Below are 12691 nucleotides of genomic sequence, written 5' to 3'. Positions count from 1 at the left end.
AACGAGTGTTGCTGTGGGGGGGAGAGGTGGGGTGGGGGGGTGGGGTTGAATGGGACCTCACATATATATTTTTGATGTAATATTATTACAAAGTCAATAAAAAAAAAAAAAAAAAAAGAGATGGTGTGAGGTTCCCAGGTGTGAAGATGGCATGCATAGAGTGCCTTCCTATTCAAACTCCTTTCCAATAATGGGGACAGGCTAGAAGAGAAGCTAGTGGCCCTAAAAAGCCTAAAGCTATTTAACTCACGAAAAGAGTAAACCCGAGGTTTTACCCCTGATAGTAATTGTATCTTGTATTTGTGAGGCTTTTTACAAGGCCCTCCCTTTATACCACAGTCACATAGGCAGGTAGGTAAGGAGTGTTAGGATTTTTAATTATCTAAAGTTTAGAGATGAGACCATTTACTACAGCTAGCAAACAGTAGACCCAGGCCATTTGACTCCACATAGGATTGCCTTTACATACGAAAACTGCTTATACGCAAATCAGAATCTTCCGAGAGATGGCTCAAGGAACATTCTTTCTAATCTCAGAGAGTCTTCTTGGATCTACATTTCCTCTTTCTTTTATGTGGATTTCCCTGGGCGGTACTGCACAGGTAACTGTGACAATTTAAGAGAATTAGGTCTTGGTATTTGAGCCTCCTATATCTGATCATTATTTTCTACGTGTAACATGGTAAATTATCCAAAAACACCATTAACTAATCAGTAGCAAGTCTTAACTTCCTTTGCATCCAGTAACAAATTTTTTGCCTATTATAAAAACATAAAATATGCTCCTTTCCATAAGGAGATTCCAGGACATTAGGAATATCAACATTTTCAAGTTAATCTGAATATAGTGATATTCAGTAATAATTATAAATACAGTAGTATTTATAGCTAGATCTCAAAAAAATTCAACTTTATAAATTAGTGGTCTTCTAAACCTGTTACAGAAAGAGGCAGTGTCTTGCAGACACCTGCTAAAAGAGGAATGGATGCAATTTTGGTGCCAAGTGAAAATCATTAATTTGCATGTGCCAATTTCTTGCTTTTATGCCTGGAAGGAGTCACCCTTAAGGCTAGCTCAGTAGGTCCCTCATTTAGATTCAGTGGGTCTGAGCTCAACAATCTACATTTTTATCAGGTTCCCCAGATGACTCTAAAGTAGATTTTAAAACACTTTTGGAAACCCTACTCAATCTGTAAACAATTAAGAAGAGAGATACCATTGCTGAAGGAACTTCTCCAAGTGCCTATCTTACTTTGAAGCAGGTTATTTCCCATCCAAAGACTTGGATACAAGTGGGTACCACAGCTTGGGGGGATGAGGGGAAGCATAGAACTGAAATGTGAATTAGAGTCCTGGCCTCCACCATTTGGTAGCTATGTAAGTTTGGGCAAGGCACTTTCCTTCCTCTGTGCTGGAGTTCCCTCATCTATTAAATGGGATGATAAGTCCTACTCTACTCTTCTCTCAAAGTCATTATAGGTGTCAGATGAAATCCTCAACATACATGTGACTTTAAACAGGAAGACATTATATACTTACATTATTTTTTACATGTGTTTGGGGTCATGTGCCAAATCTGGTTCATACATTCCACTCCTTACACTTGGACCTAACAGAATTGCTAGTCTATGAACCAACAGAAATTTTAGGTCTGGAAGCATTATTTTACTTCTGTACAGCCTAAACAAGAGATCAGCCAGTGACAACATATATATTAATAAATACATCAGTTAAAGCTGAAGTGTTTTCATCCAGATCATCCTTGTCCCAATTTCCTGACTCTGGAAGGACCAGCTCCTATGGCGCCAATCTCAGCCTCTCTACCATCACCACCGGCAGAGCCCATCTCCTACTCCAACTCTATATAAGCACACAAGGCAAGTCCATTTTCAGTGTCTACTAGCTAGTTTTAATTTAATCCCACAAATATAATACAAATGATTAGATTTTGATAGTGTATAATTTTAATGAAAGTAAAATTCATATAGAATAGCAAGTAGATACTTAAGACAAATTTGAAAACAAAAATAGTGATTAACCTGGCAGTTAATATTTTAAAATAAACCTATACTATTTTAAATAGGTTGGAAATGGTTCAGGAACAAAAACAGAGATCAGTGGAAGAGAACAGAATGCCCAGATACAGATGCAAGACAAATATGAGAATGTGGCATATAATACAGAAAGCAGCACAAATCACCAGGGTGACTATTCAGCATATGGCATTGGGATCACTGATTTTCCATATGTGAATAAATAAGATTAAAATACAACCTAATAAGATACTCAAAATAACAGTCCTATATTTTAAGGGCCTAGACATGCAAAAGTAAACTCTAGAATTATTTTTAAAATATAGAAAATATATTTATGACCTAGGGATAGGGAATCATTTCTTATAACACAGAAAGTTTATAAACTATAAAGGCAAATATTGATAAGGCTGATTATATCAAAAGGTAAAGTAACTGTGGGGCAAAAGATACAATAAACAAGGTTAAAATAAAGGGACTGGAAGAATATATTTGCAATGTATAAAATAAGATTAATATTCAGATTATATAAAGAACTTCTACAAATCAGTAAGAAAAGACAAGCAAATAGCAAATGGGCAAAGTATGTGAACAAGTATATCACAAGAGAGAAAATTCATATGTCCAATAAAAATAAGAAAAAATTCCCAACCTTCCTAGTTATCATGGTAATGTAAATTCACATTAACAATGAGGTACCATTTTTTGTCTTTGTGATCAGCAAAAATAAAAATGTCTGACAATATCAAGTGATATGGATTTGGGAATGGAAATAGATAAAGTGACAAGTAGAAGAAAATGGTACACTTGTAAACGCCTGGGCAGAGGACACAATGAAGAGACATTTCAAAGAGAAATAACCTATCAGTTCCACTTTGGGACATATACCCTAAAAAAAGCTCTAACACCTGTGCAAATGGAGATGTGTATCAGAATGGTCATTGCAGTTTTGTTTGTGCCAGTAAATAAAAAGTGAAAGAAACCTAAATGTCTGTCTAAAAGGAGATGGATAAATCAAATAATAGATACAAGATAGAACATTATATACAAATTAAATGAGATACGTCAGATCCAAATGAATTACAATGTGGAGAGATTAAAAATCATATTGTTTATTCACAAAAGCAAGATGAAGTATGATATGTATATATATGTACATATATGTGTATATATATGTATTAAAATTATATAAAGCTGATTGGAAAAACACATGACAAACTCATAATTTTGTTCTCTCTGGGGAGAAGCGAATAGAACTGGAGTACGGATGGTGGTCAAGGGAATTTTGTTATATCTGTCTTATGTTATTACTTCCATAAATCAACAAAAAGAGGCTGAAAGCAAAAATGACTAAATACTGAGTTGTTCATTCCGGGTGACAGGACTGTGGATATGTGTTGTTATTCTCCAAAATGTTCTATAACTTTTAAATTATGTAATTTTTAAAAAATCTGATGAAGAATCCCTAAACACTGATAAGAGTTCAGACTTCCATGAGTCACTGGAAAAGAAAAAAGTGCTTGGAGAAAAATACTGAGTCAGCTTCCACACCCTGGAACAAGGACGTGGAAAACCAGCTGCAGCAGACAGCCTCGGGTTTCGGGAGGTAGTGAGGGACCAAAGTGGTCCCTGAGTTAAGGGACAGTCGGTGTGGTCAAGAAATAGCTAGTCTTTCCACAGGTAGCAAAATGCACAGACGGTTCTAGTTAATCAAACTAAAACTCACTGCCAAATGATCAAAAAACTTTCAATACTAGAAGGAAACCCTAGTTCAATCTAATTTTAAATGACCAATAGAGAAAAGCCTGAACTGCAGACTGTTGTGAAAGAAAGCGATTTTGTTACTCTCAGGTTTATATAATAACTCCAAGTATTGTCTGTTATGAAGAGTTTTCAAGCAAAGCTATTTGGCTTTTAAGATTAGGAAAGACCAATTTGTGAGTAATTTGCATCTGTTTGCATAAAGATACACAACAATCCTTAAAACCCTTCCTATAACTGATTAGAAAAGTCCTAGGAAACTTTATTCACGCTATTAATTTACTTAATAAATTTTAGCACAGTCCTGCCTGAATTCTTGCAAATACAAATATGTGGTGCTTTCTTATATATTACTGGTTACTGGATGAGATTTGTTGCAGGGGGTGCTGAGTATGGCAGGAGGAGAAACTAACTTCTGTCCGTGATGGTAAGAAGTCCAAACAGCAGGAGCTGAGAACGTTGGTCAGGTGAGGCCGGAAGTTACTTACTATCGCTAAGGGTCCAAGCAGTGATATCTTCACTCCATTCCCCCTGGGCCTTGGTGTTGACTCTGGCTCGGACTACATACTGCTCCCTCGGGTGTAAATTGTTGAGTAGCACTGAAGTCAAGTTGCCTGGCACTTTAATATTCTGCTGATCACTTTTCATTTGCATAGACCTCCTCTCCACTTCAACATAAAACTCATCTTCTGAGCTTGGAAATATTGGTTGCCAGGTTAAATTCAGAGTGGTCTGACTTTTCGGAAGCAGATTGAGACCTCTTGGAGGAGGGAGGCCTAGGAGAAACCAGAAATATCCTTATGTATACATAGATTGGAGGTAAGGAGACCCCCAAGAGCAGCTTTAAAGAATAATTGGGAGCTAGGACGACATACAACTTCACAACCTATCAAAGAAACACCAGCTAACAGCCAAGCAAGACCTTTTTTTCTGTCAAAAGAGCAAATCTTTAAAATAACTCTAATTATTTTATTTAACAATAAGGGGTGAATCCTCTTTGGAGAACAATTTATTAATAGGTTTTCAAGAGCCCTAGAAATGACCATATTCTTTTGCTCCACAATCTGACTGCCAGGGATTTATCCTAAGGAAATAATCCAAAGAAAGAGAAAAGGCTAAGATGTCCATTACAACATTATTTGTAACAGTGAAAAAAAATTAGAAGAAACCTAACTGCTCAACAATAGGGAAATGCTTTAATAAATTATGAGATAGCTATCAATGGATTAAGACAGATAATTAGGAAGAGTATATATAACCAATACAAATATTTATATTATGAGAAAAAGGTCTAATTTCAACTTGGTAAAAGTCATGCCTACAATTGGACGTTGAGAAGAATGAAGCTGATAAAAATGAAAACTAGTGGATTTGGCAAGGGTTGTGGGATTGTGAGCGAATGTTCAGAGTTTTGTTTTGTTTTTTGTTTTGTTTTTTGTTTTACCATTTCAAATAATATATTTTAAAACAATTCTGGGGTTTCTCCTTAGCAAGGAGAATTTTGATCTGATCGCATAAAGTTATTGACTACAACACATACTGCCTGGACATAATTTTCCCACATGAATCTGGCCTACCAAAGGGAAAGCTGAATGGAAATAATATGGGGTTTTAAAGTCAGAGAGAGAGGAGAGTGCCACTTTAGTTTTGTAACCTTAGGCAAATTCATAACCTCTACAAGTTTGTCTGTAAAATGGAAACAAAAATACCCATCTTCCAAACTCAGGAGAAATAAATGAGATATGGAAGAGAAACTGCTTGCAAGCGGCTCTATTAACATTAGTTTCTTTCCTTCTTTCCTTCCTTCCTTCCTGCCTGCCTTCTTTCCAGCCTTCTTTCTTTCCTAAGGTATCTTATGTGGTGTCTAGATAAACAGAGGAGGAATGTACAGAGGAGGATTCTGTGTGTTTCCCCTCAGTTAAAAATAGTAGACTGATTTTTTAAGTCCTAGATTTGAAAAAATTGAATAGGGATTATCTAATTCATGTATTCTCAGTAAGAATGTTATCTCCCCTAATGGAGCAAGAATTGGTTGTTGGTGGGGAGGGGAGCAGAGAAAATCTTAGCTATTACAGCAGTTTCTAAAGGGCCACAACACATAAACGGATATAGAGTATATCTGTAGTATTAAAATTTCATGGGAGCTGAGTGGAGATTAGGACAAATGTGTCCTAAAAAGCTCCTTAGGGGGACAATAACTTAAAAAAAGATTGAGAAATACTGCTCTAACTCTTGATGGTGAGAGAAATGACTTTTAATGAGAGAAATGGTCTCTACCCATTGGTCTCTTTCTACCACATGTTCAGAAAATGTACATTTCCCTCCTCTTCTGACCTCCCCGACCTTCACCACCTCAATCAACACACTTTAAATAATGCAGCTGCCAGGTAAATTAAAAAAAAAAAAAAGAATCAGCAAAATTCAAATCATGGGAAAAGAAGAACCTTCAAGAATTCCCTTCCCACCCATCCTTGCAAACTACTTTGAAATATTCCCAGAGACCTCTTAATACATCCTGACTGGAACATATTTTGAGGGCTGAAAATCATGCCCTGTGGAACTCTGAAGTGTATTATGTTCTCTTCCATAAATACTTTCCATCTGAGTCAGGTTATGACCCTCCCATTTTGATTCATCACCACTGACCTGAGCAAGAATTAACTACCATTTGCCCTTTAGCAACAACCTGACAACTAAACAGAGGTCCCTATGATCCTGGGCAAGGAAGTCCCTTGATTCTCCAGCTTATTTATCATGATCAGGCCTTCTCTAATTTTTCTGGTTTTACTTTTTGTGTTCACAACCTGGTGAATTCCAAAGGAGCCGTTGCTTACTTGTGTAATGCTTCCACAAGCACAGAGTAGCTCTTGATCCCATTTGGTTCTATAAGGATGCTGCCAGTCACATGAAAACTAGCTTGTTGGTGAGGAGGGGGGAGTCTTCTGCAGAAGGAGAGCTAGATGCTATTCCTAGTTTTCTCACTAACCCATTGCATATACTTCTACCATTAGTAAATGACCTAGAAAATAGGAAAGTCTATCCATTGGGATAAGGAAATAGTCCCTTTGGACTCCTCGGTAAAGCAAAACAATATTAATTAGAGAAGAGAAAATGGAGTCTGAAAATCTGGTTTTAAAATGTCTGGATTTGACAAGCATAAACTACTTAACCATGGACAAGCAGTTAACTCTGACACTCTGCTTTTCAATCTATAAAATGGGGAACACAATTCCTACCCTCCAAGGTAATAAAAATGTCCGCTTCGCAGGAGCAGGGCTGGGACGTGGGGGTGGGGGAGGGTGGTACAGCAGGGGACTGCTGCTCTTTAGATAAAAGCCTTTCAACCTATTTGATATTTTAACTCTGTGCATGAGTTACTTTGAAAAATTAAAAATTATCTCTAAAAATAAATAAGCCGGGATTTCTGAAGTTATTATGTACGTGGCAAGAACCTGCCCGGGGTCCTAAATGGAAACAGGAAGCTGGTGGTACAGTCGGGCAGCCAAGGCTCAGTCCAGTTGCTACAGAGTAAATCCCATCTCCTAAGGAACGTTCCTGAAGGCTCATCACTTCCTTCTCTGTCCCCTAGGATTTCTGCAGACCCCCTCCTTCATGAGGTAGGGGAGGGGCCCCGCCCAAATAAAGTACTGGCTTGGCTCACAGTTGCTAGGCTTCCTGTCACTTTCCCCACCCATTCAAAAGCAAACTCCTTCCACCTCCATCCCCAACCACCCACTCTCCCACCACCACCCTTCCTGGTCTTCCTTCCTCTTTCCCCTTCCTCCCCCGCCCACCCGGCTCAGGGATAAACGCCCTTTGGCTTCAACTCACCGATGGAAGCTGTTGTGAAACGTCTCACCGGTCCAGGATGCCCTTCCCCGCCCTCTCCGCCGCGGATCAGCTGCACGCAAAGCTCGTACTCGGTTCGAGGTTCCAAATGGTAGAGTGTAACAATCTCATTTGACACTGAAGAGGGAAAATCCAGGAAACTTAAGTGGACATTCTTTTACATTCTTGAAATTCAGATTGTTGTCACTGTGCTGTGAGCTAGTGTTAGGTTTTTAAAAAAGGCAGTGTCTTAGTGTAACAGAGGGGGAATTCTATCCCCGTTCCCAATATTAGGAAAATAAGGCTTTTTAGAGGAAGTTCCCAGGTTATCATATACACATTAACCTATGTATCTCTGTGCCACTTATGAATTTCTGCTCTAGTGCTTTTATCTCTTAATTTGTAGAGTAAAATCTCACAAATCTTCAACTACTTGCAACACCAAAGGTATAAGAGGAGAAAAACCTCAATTAGAATAATATGAAAAAAATTCACCCTTGCAATATCCATAGAGAAAGAGAGGCTGGCTAAAGTAAATGACTAAGGAAAAAAGAAGCGGCATAATCAGTTTATTTATAGGAACTATTTTCAAATACTTTAGAATCCATGATACATGATCATTACAAATACAAAGGTAAATTTTTGCTTTACCAAATGATGAAATCCTAGTCAGTAAGAAACAAAATTGGGCTGTATTTAAGAACACTTGGAAGATGACTTTGTGGTTGTCCACTTGTGGAAAGAGCTAATGGATTATTACCATCTATGAAAGAAAATGCCTTTTAATAAGATCTAGCTACTGATGTTGGAAACAACCGTCCAGCAAAATAAGCCTTATGTCCCTGGGATTCTGTATTTCCCTGGGTCTGCAATAGAAAAAGAGCTCAGGAATAATATGTATAGCCAGCTCAGCTACAGTTGAGCCAAACCCTTTTTTTCCTCTCCTATATTGTAACGTCTTCAGTTATCTACGTACAGAAGTTAGGGCGTCCTTTTTAGGAAATCTAAGGCATGGTGAGACCAGGCTATCAGTGGAGGGATGCACCTGACCTATAAGCATGGTAGTGGGTGCTCTCTCTGCAAGGTGGCTCAATTAAAGCAGTTTGGTCAATTGATAGTGCTCAGTTTTCTTTTTTAAAAATTGTGGTTTTTATATCATCTTGCAACAAACAGCTGTAATTAGTGTTTCAAAATATACTTGGCTGTTTTCATGTACTTTCTGACATTTTCTCATATGTTGTTCATTATTTTTTCTTTCAGTAAGCTGAGGGGAGGAACACCCACACACCCCTTTCCTCTACCCCAGTCCAGTCTGCCACGACCCAACTTTTTCAGCTCCAAATTCCTCTAAAAATTTCCTCCAAGCCTTTGGAGCAGGGTAAGACTTGAAATGAGGGAAAGAATGACTTGATACAGCAGCCACGATCATCCCTGGGATTTAGGCAGATTAAGTCTCCTTCCCTTTCCAACAGACCTGGACTTTTTCCTGTTTCCACATTCATGGGGCAGACAATACAGGCAGAGGACCTTCACCATGACCCAGCAAGACAGTGTACCTAAAAACAGCATTGGAGAGAAGCCTCAAAGGGAAACATTGATTTGGTATCAGTATTAAGATCCTGATGCAAACAGGTGTGTGTCCCCCTAGCACACAGTGACTTCTAAAAAATTAGTCTCAGAAATCAGAAGACGGCCCCCCACTCCCATCTCCTGAAATGGAATCCTCTGCTACAACCACCCCATTGGGGTAGAGAATTAAGGCAAGGAGAAGGGGATTTCTATATTTAGGGAATGTTTTTTTCCTGGTACCATCTCTTCCAGAGGGCCACCCCTTTTCAAACCTTACCTTGAATATGCCGCCAGGCCTCATAATGATTAACAGGTTTGTACAGAAGCTTCTTGGATTTGATTGGTCCATCCCCAAAATAAGGCTCTGAGCTGATGTTGACAACAGCAAAGTCATGTCCAGTGTTGATCACGTTTGGGGCATTCAGGGGCTTTGGAAGAACTAAATAAAATTTCAGCAATCAGATTAGTGTTTAGACTTTGGGATTTTGTTGTTCTTGGATGGACTGACAGGGTGAGAGCACCTTTATAGTTCCATTAATATTCACGTAGAGTTCTCTGCTTAGAATCAATGCAATCACCACCTCTCCGACCTCCAAGCATTACCCTTGCTCCTCCTATCCATTAACCACCGTCAAAGTGCTTGCTTAAAATAGGAGCACTCCTCTACTCAAGATCCTTTAATAGGTTCCCACTAATTTAGGATAAAGGCTAATATTCTCTACATGTCGTGCCAGACCTTGCACAATCAAAGCCCTACCTACTCCTCCTGCCTATATCCTCCGGTGCACTGGGCTCTTTTCAGTTCATCCAGCGCACCTTCCTGTCTTATGATCTTTGCAGATGCTGTTCCCTGGCAAAGAATGTTCTTCCTCCCACTGTTCTGGTAACTCTTACTCATCATTCAACTCTCAGCTCTGAGGTGATCTCTTCAGGGGGCTAGCCCAGAACCTCAACTAGGCTCACCTGTTGTACACTTTCACAGCACCTATGCTTTTCCTTCATGCTACTTTTTGGAGTTTACTAATCTTTGTAAGTTGATATGATTATTTGACATGTCTTCCCACCAGACTGTGCATTCTCAGTGGGAGTGATATTGTCCCCAAGGAGGCAAAAATTAGTTCCTGGGCAGGGGTGGGGAGGGAGGATATGTGAGAAAATCTGAGATATTACAATGGTTTGTGGAAGGGCCACAGGACATAAAAGGGTCATAGTACATCTGTGATATTAAAATTTCATGAGGATGTGGGGAGTTTGAAATAAAATTTCTGAAAAGGCTCTTGGAGAGGGCAAGGGAGCAATAATGTTAAAGAGCTTGAAAAACATAGCACTAGCCTATAAACTCCGTTAGTGCTGGGGCCATGTAGTTTTGCTCACCAGCACCAACCAGGTGAAACGATAGGTGAGACAGCTGGGAGTACAAACTGAAAATCAAGATTCAGGCCAAAACCTACTGCTTATCAGAATTTCTTCCTCTCCTATTACTAAAATTATGTCCTGAGTTTGCCTTACAAGCTAATTCAGCCACAGACGGAGCCTGTGCAGACCCAGACCTATTGCACCTGAAACACTGGAACACATCACCTTCTGAACCAAGATTAAGGGAATGAGTTGTCAGAAGCAAATGAAACGCAAGGGGTCCTGCTAAAGGAAGAAAGGTGTGGACCACTGGCATATTTTACCATATGCAGACTGTCCTATAGACAACCAGGCAGAATATGCCAACGTGAACCCTGTCACTGCCCTCACCTTCCTATGTTTCCATCCTATAAATCTCCCTCAGTTCTTAGATGGGGGAGACACCTTTGAGCCTGTCCTCCTGTCTCCTTGCCAGTCAACCTCGCAATAAAACTCTTTTCTCAAAATCCTGATTTCAAAGTATTGGCCTCTGTGCAGATCAGGCAGCAGGCCCTTGCTCAGCAGCACAGGTGCTGAATAAACCTTTGCCAATTGAATTTCTCATGAACTCTGTAGCTCCGTTAGCCCAACCTTTTCAGAAATTCATAATTGTTTTTTAATCTCCTCCCTTAAAGTGTGTGCTATATAATTCAGAGCCTTTCAGGTTTCAGGGGACAATCTATGTTCAGTAATTTTATTTTTCCTCTTTGCCTTGATGCCTTGACTCACCATGACTTCAGGTCTTTGCTCAAATACCATCTTCTCCAGGATGCTTGCCCATCCTATTTAAAATAGGCTTGCCTCAGCATTTTCTATCCCCAGTTCTGCTATATTTTTCTTCATAGCACTTAGTATTCTGATAAACTCCTCACTTTATTTGTTCAATACTCATCACACTTTGGGAATGTAAGCTCCTTGATGGGAGGGTTTTTCTTTCTTTTTTCTTTTTTGGTGTTGTTCACTGCTATTACTATATTCCCAGTGACTAGAACAGGACCTAGAGCTTTGGTAAGTTCTGTTGATTGACTGAATGAGCTCAGAAAGAGGCCCGAGGTCATGGTCTATCAGTAAGGAAGTCAGGAAAATACATAATCCAGCAGGACCCCATAACTGGAGGCAGACCATGCCCAGTGTTAAAGTAGGTCAGTAGGAGGGCAGTGTGGTTGCTTTTGTGCTACTGATTCTACTGGCTTTAAGAAAGAAAAGATTAAATCTGTGTATTTATATCCATTTCATTTCTAGAAATTACCTCTGGGATCTCCTAAGAGATTCCTAACCAAGTAATGAAGTAGACCAAATACAAATCAACTGGTCATCGTGCATCATCTGTAACACAAGAGAATCAGAAAGAAGAATGGTCTAGAAGTGACAGTCTCAGCTTTGGAGTCAGGAGACCCAGGTTCAAACTAAGATTTGTCATTTACTATTAATAGCTACACTACCTCAAGTGAGTTAACTAAATCTGAGCCCATTTCTTCACTGATTAATTGAAGCTAGAAATATCTATTGCACTATGTTCTTATAAAGGTTATAAGAGATAAAGTGTGAAGACAATTAGCCCACTGCCTTCCCCAAAACATATACCAAAGAGCTGGTAGGTATGATTATCTAAATGGGTTCACAAGTAACTTCCAGATTTAAAATTCTTTGTTGTATTTATGTATACCAGACAAGTGTACTTGGATTGACCCCACTTTATCTCTTTCCCTCAAGCCACAAATGTACTCTACTTAGATTAATTTTAAATTTCAAAAGGTGAATTCATAGCAAGAAGGATACTCACAATGCTGAATGTGTGAAAAATTATTCATGTTAATTATATAGCAAGATCTGGGATTCATAGTAAGTACTCCTCAAAATAAAAATTCTGGGAAGCAGATGTGGCTCAAGCAGCAGGGAAGCTGCCTACACATGAGAGGTTCCAGGTTTGGTTCCTTGTACCTCCTAAAGAAGTAGAGCAAGACGATGAGCTTGGGCGGGTGCCACAAGCTGACTCAACAAAATTACACAACAAAGTGATGCAACAAGATGACTCAGTGAGAGGAAACAAAACAAGGAAACACAATGAGAGACACAAGAAGCAGGAAGTGGAGATGGATTAAGT

At 39.1% G+C, this 12691-nt stretch overlaps 1 protein-coding gene across 7 annotated transcripts in view; it reads right to left on the bottom strand.

The window, feature by feature from the left end:
* Positions 1-12691, bottom strand: part of TEK (TEK receptor tyrosine kinase) — a 127199-nt gene that overhangs the window by 22391 nt on the left and 92117 nt on the right. For all 7 annotated transcript variants that reach the window (XR_011649412.1, XR_011649413.1, XR_009186816.2 and 4 more), the window contains 3 exons: positions 9470-9631; positions 7627-7761; positions 4284-4571 (listed from right to left, as the gene is read on the bottom strand). Coding sequence is in view for 4 of the 7 variants with exons in the window: in XM_004447448.5 (XP_004447505.2) it covers positions 4284-4571; positions 7627-7761; positions 9470-9631 (585 nt within the window). In the remaining 3 variants the exon portion in view is untranslated. The remainder of the gene's footprint in view (positions 1-4283; positions 4572-7626; positions 7762-9469; positions 9632-12691) is intronic.

This window comes from Dasypus novemcinctus, chromosome 8, assembly GCF_030445035.2.
Source record: "Dasypus novemcinctus isolate mDasNov1 chromosome 8, mDasNov1.1.hap2, whole genome shotgun sequence".
Taxonomy (NCBI): Eukaryota; Metazoa; Chordata; class Mammalia; order Cingulata; family Dasypodidae; genus Dasypus; species Dasypus novemcinctus.
Note: the sequence above shows the minus strand (reverse complement) of the source record. Positions and strands in the feature narration are given on the sequence as shown.